Source organism: Cygnus olor, chromosome 1 (assembly GCF_009769625.2).
Source record: "Cygnus olor isolate bCygOlo1 chromosome 1, bCygOlo1.pri.v2, whole genome shotgun sequence".
Lineage (NCBI taxonomy): Eukaryota > Metazoa > Chordata > Aves > Anseriformes > Anatidae > Cygnus > Cygnus olor.
Genome location: NC_049169.1, coordinates 36,718,415 through 36,724,414, shown reverse-complemented (window position 1 = coordinate 36,724,414; position 6,000 = coordinate 36,718,415). Strand labels below are relative to the sequence as shown.

General features: G+C 42.4%; 1 protein-coding gene across 3 annotated transcripts in view; it reads right to left on the bottom strand.

Annotated features, from left to right (window-relative positions):
• Positions 1-785: 785 nt before the first annotated feature.
• MSRB3 (methionine sulfoxide reductase B3) overlaps positions 786-6,000 on the bottom strand; it is an 84,582-nt gene continuing 79,367 nt past the window's right edge. For all 3 annotated transcript variants that reach the window (XM_040552591.1, XM_040552599.1, XM_040552603.1), the window contains one exon: positions 786-3,566. In XM_040552591.1, coding sequence (XP_040408525.1) covers positions 3,402-3,566 — 165 coding nt within the window. In that variant the 3' untranslated portion in view covers positions 786-3,401. The remainder of the gene's footprint in view (positions 3,567-6,000) is intronic.

The following is a 6,000-nucleotide window of genomic DNA, read 5'->3' as shown; positions in this document are numbered from 1 at the left end:
CCGTCACAGGTCTGAAAGGGAAACACAGGCGAGAGGCAGAGGCTAAAAGGGATTAATTTTTGGACTAATGAATATTATATTAAACTGTTAAAATAAATCTGCAGTGTGTCCGAGGACACCCTGCAATATTTAAGGCCAATTAGCATGTGAATCAATCTTGCATTAACTCCCAGGTCCCCACGAATATAACCATGAAGCAGGTTTGAAAAGAGCCTGCAAGCTCTTCCCTTCCCTTGCACCCACCTTTAAAGCCTGCTTCTGAGTCGATTTACTGAGTGGCATTACCCTGCTGCCCACAGGGCATTCCCAACCTGCATCCTTAGAGATGGAGCCTTGTCAAAACTCAGCTTTCCAGCCAAATTTCTTGTTTGCAAACCAAGCCCAGGCACCACGGGGCTCCTACAGCTTGTCTGCCACTCGCCAGCCCTCACACCGAGTCATTCGGAAGCGGCCAAATCTTTTGCTAAGGTGAAAGCTGAGCTCTTCTCTAAACATTTCCCCCTCTCTGCTGGGCCTGGATGCTTGTGATATTTTCCTAGAGGCTGGTAAGTGCGAGGTAACCTGGTACCCTGTGGTTCTGTGCCCCTACCAGAGAGCTGCCTGAGATAAAGGGCTGCTATCCAATACTCGCAGTTAAGGGAAAGCAAGAGAAAGCTGCTCCCATACTGCAGCTACGGGCACATAAACCTGCTGGGGAAAAAAAAAAAAAAAAGCACCCCACAAATAAACAAACAAACAAACACAAAACAAAACAAAACGCAAATACATGCGAAAGGAGAATGAAATTATTTATAAAGAAATTTATTTTCTATTTGTGTACAACAAATATATGAAACAAATCTAATTTGAAAAATGTATATTTGATTTCTTAAAAGTATTGAACTCTTAAGGAAAGGTTTTCGTTATTAAAAAGGTACTGAAGGCTAAAATTATACTTGGATAGATATATATGCGTGTACGTATATATATATAAAAAACATGTGCAATTTTTTATATATATAGTATATATAAATAACATGTGACATGATGTTTTAAGGTATGCTATTTAAACATCTGAGTAACAATAGAGATATAAAATATAGTTTGCTATTTCTACAGAATTTGCATTCAGTTTTCATAAGCATCTAGACAGTGCAAATTGTAAAGATACAGAAATATTCTCCTGCTATTCTATACATTGTGCTCAGCTCCCAAGTCTCCTCTGCCATGATCATAACCAGACTGAACAAAATTTGGAGGGTTCAATACCAGCCCTTACTAGCGTCTTCGAAAAGCAATAAAAGGAAATCTGTCTTACCTTGACCTGTGCTATGCTATAGTTTGCGCACAAGAGAGAACAATGCATTTCCTATGTTAAATGGTCTAACTCCCACAGATCACATACACCTCACCATATTGACTCATTTCATTGCACTCCATATCCTGCAAAAATAAATCTCCTGTAGGACAGCATACATTACTGCATACTGAAGTTTAAGTAATATATTTCTTTAACATAAGGCAGAAATATACTGAAATTTGATAACACTTAAATCCAACAGCAATCTGGAATTAAACCACATTTATGTACCACATTTTTATAGATGCTGCCTTTTTTACGTTTATGTCAGAAAATATGGTAGAGAAAATCTACTTTACTTTAAATAAAAGCGAGGGATAAGAGCAGTCCCTCTCCAAGAAATTGCTAAAAAGCAATGGGACCAGGAGAAACGCAACTGCCTTGAAACAGCCAAGGTCAGTCGGCATCAGCCTCTCCTCCTGCTGATGAGCAATTCCTTGCGTGACACCTGGGGGAATACTCACGCGAGTAGGTGCTCACCACCACAGAGCCCGAGTGCTTCAGCTCTGAATATTTATCATCTTTAATTATTTGTATCTATTCTATGTTAAGGTACTGTATGCTTTTTTTCATGCAGTTCTTATGTCATCAAAAAAAAAGGTGGTTCTGGCCTTTCTGCATGCTTTTACAGTTGCTATATTTTAATTGAAGGATGTTTGTACTTTAGGTAATGTGTTTATTATCACCAACATAAAAACCTCAGTCCTGCTTCCATAAAACTCTGTGGTTGTTTTGCACCTCCTGGAAATAAAATTAGATTCAAACATGTTAGTTACGCAGTTTGCTAATAAAAGTAAATACTATATTCATTAAGTCTCGCAATACTTCAAGGCAAAGCGGTGTCAGCAAATACTGTGTATTGCGGCTTAAACAAGAGCATTATGCACAATTTGAGGCAAACTTATCCAACAAAATCTAAAAGCAGCTGTGTAAAGCATCTTATGGGACAGCAAATTTCACTACGTGAAAATTGTTGCAGCTCTGACAGTTTTTTTTTTCATTTTTTTTTCTTAAACCAACCCCCTCGCTCATGTCCTGCGTCGCAGTTGCCCAAAACAAAGGCTGTGCCCTTGCAGGCAGTACGCATCCAGGCCAACTAAACCTTAAAACTCTATGTTTCCAGAGGGTCTCCCTCTTCCTGCTGCATTCTTAAACTCCCTTGTAGCAGAAGCTGTCCTGTTTCTGAAACCTTGACGAGATAAAGAGCCCAGTGTCATTCTGCATCTTCTTCAGTTCTCCAGTTTATCTCTGCACTTGCCCATATAATGGCCCCCTGCAGATTTCAGCTTTCATTCAGATTTCAGGCCTCAGAAAAAGACAGTCTCATTAGTAGCCTGCATAAGTGAGCCTTACTAGTTAAAACCTTGATTTAAATACCAAACAAAGGGGAAAAAATAGATGCTGAGACAATGTTTACACCCTTTCAACCACACCCTTGAAATGTTGGCAGGGAATTAGCCAGAGGATGGGCTTTACATCTGATCCATCTCTTCTAGTTGGGAAGGAACGGCCATAAATACAAGTTTTTGCAGGGTGCGGCTGATACCGGGAGATGGCTGAATACATATGACCAAAGGCTGCATGCCTCACAAGTCAGAACAAAGCATAGATGTGCTGGGAATTCAGGATTTCTTATGCCCAGAAGTTTCCTATAAGCTGGAGATAAACACAATTCCCTTCTCCCACACAAAAAGGATTACTGTTCAAACCTAGAGCAACGCAGCACTAAGGAGAAACTAGTAACTCATAGTACCAAAGCCTCTTGAGTTAAGGGTTCCTTAAAGCAATCTATTAAAAAAAATAAAATAAAAAAAAAAGAAAGAAAAGAAAGAAAAAAGAAAACCCGTGGAGTCAGTCAACATGTTTTTCAACCCAATTATATAGTAAAATGCCCTGGCAGGCAAGGCCTCAGTTCCAGAAAGGAGCGGAAGAAAAAGGATGGTGCAAAATTCTTCCTTCATACATTTACACATTCTTAGGATATAAGGTAGCAGGCAACTTAGCAAACATTCCTTGTAAGTTGTGTGGGATCAGAGCAGCTTTTTGTGGGGCTTGCGCTGTCCTACAGCTCAGCTTTGCCTGTCGGGGCAGGACTGGTGCTACTGCCGCCTTCCCCGGCATTGTTCTTCTCTGCTGGTTTGAAGGACAAGGAAGCGGAGTTTGTGCAGTACCGTTTGCCAGTTGGACGAGGTCCATCATCAAAAATGTGCCCCAGGTGAGCCCCGCACTGGAACAAAACACAATAGAGGATCACTGGGTTTCTGCACAGCTCGGTGGCGTCACAGCAGCGTTAAGCAATGCCGAGCAGCCGCTTCCAGGAAAGCACGTTTTGGTGCCTACATCGCCCTTACAAGTGGGATGCACAACCCACATTTATTGACGAGACTGATCTGGGAAGATGATCTTCTGAGATACCACTGGCGCCTAAGACTTAAAGCCCGAATTTCCTGTGCGTTTCACATCGTGTCACTGCACGTCTTCAGCTGGGCCTCGCCCACCGCTTGCCCCACGCTACTTTCTGCAGTGTGTGGGGGACAGGGCCACGTAGCTGAGCAAACACTGCTGCTCCTGCCTGAGAGAAAGGCACAGTCCTCTGCTTTACAGAAGAGTACAACACTTTGAAGAAGCCGATCCAGTTGGTCCTTATGCAGAAATTAGGATTGCTCTCACTGCACATTGCGGCTGACAACATAGCAAGATAATAAGAGCTTCTTATAATTAGTCACTTGAATTCCGCAAGTTCATTTTTACAGCCTGCCGTGAGAAATAAAAAAATAAAACCTTGCACTGGAGAAATATTTATCTTGAACAGGAAAGTCATGCTGCTTTCCTAAAGAGCCTTGGCCTTTCAAGTCAATAGCTGATCTCAGTGAGAGCTGGAATGATGTAACCAAGATCACAGCGCTGTTAGTGGGCTCGCAGTCAGACAGCAAAAATTAAGGACTGCAAATTATTCTTAATGTTTAATTAATTCATAGCATCCCAAATACATAGAGGCAATACTGATTGCTCTGAACTGTGAATGAGTTAGTGATGGCAACTCTGTACCCTGCAGTTAACGTGCTGCTAATACTCTCCTGCTGTTACTGCTTTTAATTCATCAAGGCAGCAAGAAGGACGTCTGCAGACCCAGGTAAGGTCTTGGGTTCAGACTATGCTCTCTCAACAGATTCAAAGGCTAGGGGAGGCTCTCACACCAGCAGGGAGAGACAGGAGCTCTTTGGGCTTAATGGCAGCTAAAGCAGTCTCATCGGACCTTCAGCCCGACCCGCACGGCCACGTCCCAGGGCAGGCTCCCCGCTCCTACAGATAAGCAGCTGGCACAGCGTGGGCAGCCAGCCAGAACCCCAGAAACACACTGGGGAACACTTTTAAACTGTGGCATCAGCAGGACAAGCTCCCCAGGGCGATGGGAAAGGGCACAGATGACTCTGGGTTAAGAAGCAGCTGCTCGGCTTTGCAAGGAAGGAAGACAAAACAAGGCAAATGGGAAAAGGCAAAGGAAAGTTGCATGGGAAGTACAGAAGACAAAGCCTGTTGTTCTTGAAAGATCACTCTTTTACAACCCTTTCCTCCATACGCCACCTCTTATTTCATTTTCCTTTATACTGGAGGCCCTTTTTGGGCAGTTTTGGCAGAAAACCTGAGGCATTTCTAAGAGTGGAGTTTCTCACAATGGGGCACTTCACCTGATTAAAGCTTTTCCATACCTTGAAAAAAAATCTGAAGAAACTTAGTGTCCCAGAGAGAGCATTTTTCTAAATGCTCAGCATCCTAATTAAATCATCTCAACTAAGAATGCTTCAAAACCTCCTGGCCAGAAGTGTTAAACAGATCTTTTCCAGATTAACATTTACCCAAAGATAAATCATTCCCTCTCCATTGGACAGAAACAGAACAAGAGAAACCGTAGAGAGAAACAGTCTGCAGGAGTAATACACTCCCAAACATATAGACTATGAAGACAATCTATCAAAAAGGCTTTCCTTGCAAAACTTGAAAAGCTGTGCTAGAACTCAAGGTAGTCTCATTACACCTTCTTGTGATGGCAGGATCACACCAGGATTGGATTACTGCAAAATTTGTTACCTTTTGAGATTACCCCTCACCAAAAATTTATGTGGCGATTCTCCCTGTAGAGGGCTCTATAACTCATCTGCCCTGAAAAGAAACGTAATTCAGCCCTCTGTATCACACCATAAGAACACTGGTCCTCAGCTGAGAGTACAAAGGATGAATTGATTTTACCGTCCTCCCCACACAGAGTAGGTGCTGACAATTTTTCTAGGACGTACATACATGTCCGTAAAGCCTCCCCAAAAGAAACAATCACGCGTCGCAGCCTTATATATAAATATCTTGGGCAGAATGCACTGGGACGGTTAAATGGTTAGAGTAAAGCATCTGAAATATGTGTTTAGGAGCAGAAAAAGGGGGGTCACTGCTAACTGTCAGTATGCTTGGATCTCAAGCCTCCTGGTTCTAATATGCTGCAGGGAGGCGCAGAAATTAGCTTGCAGACAGCTGCTGCAACCTATTCAGAACTATCAGTGTGCAAACAATACTTCTCCAACTACAGAATTTTATTGGCTTTTACAGGTATAAATAATAGTTAGGGAGACCTCAGGGGAAGGAACTCTCAGGCAGGAAAGAGAAAAAAG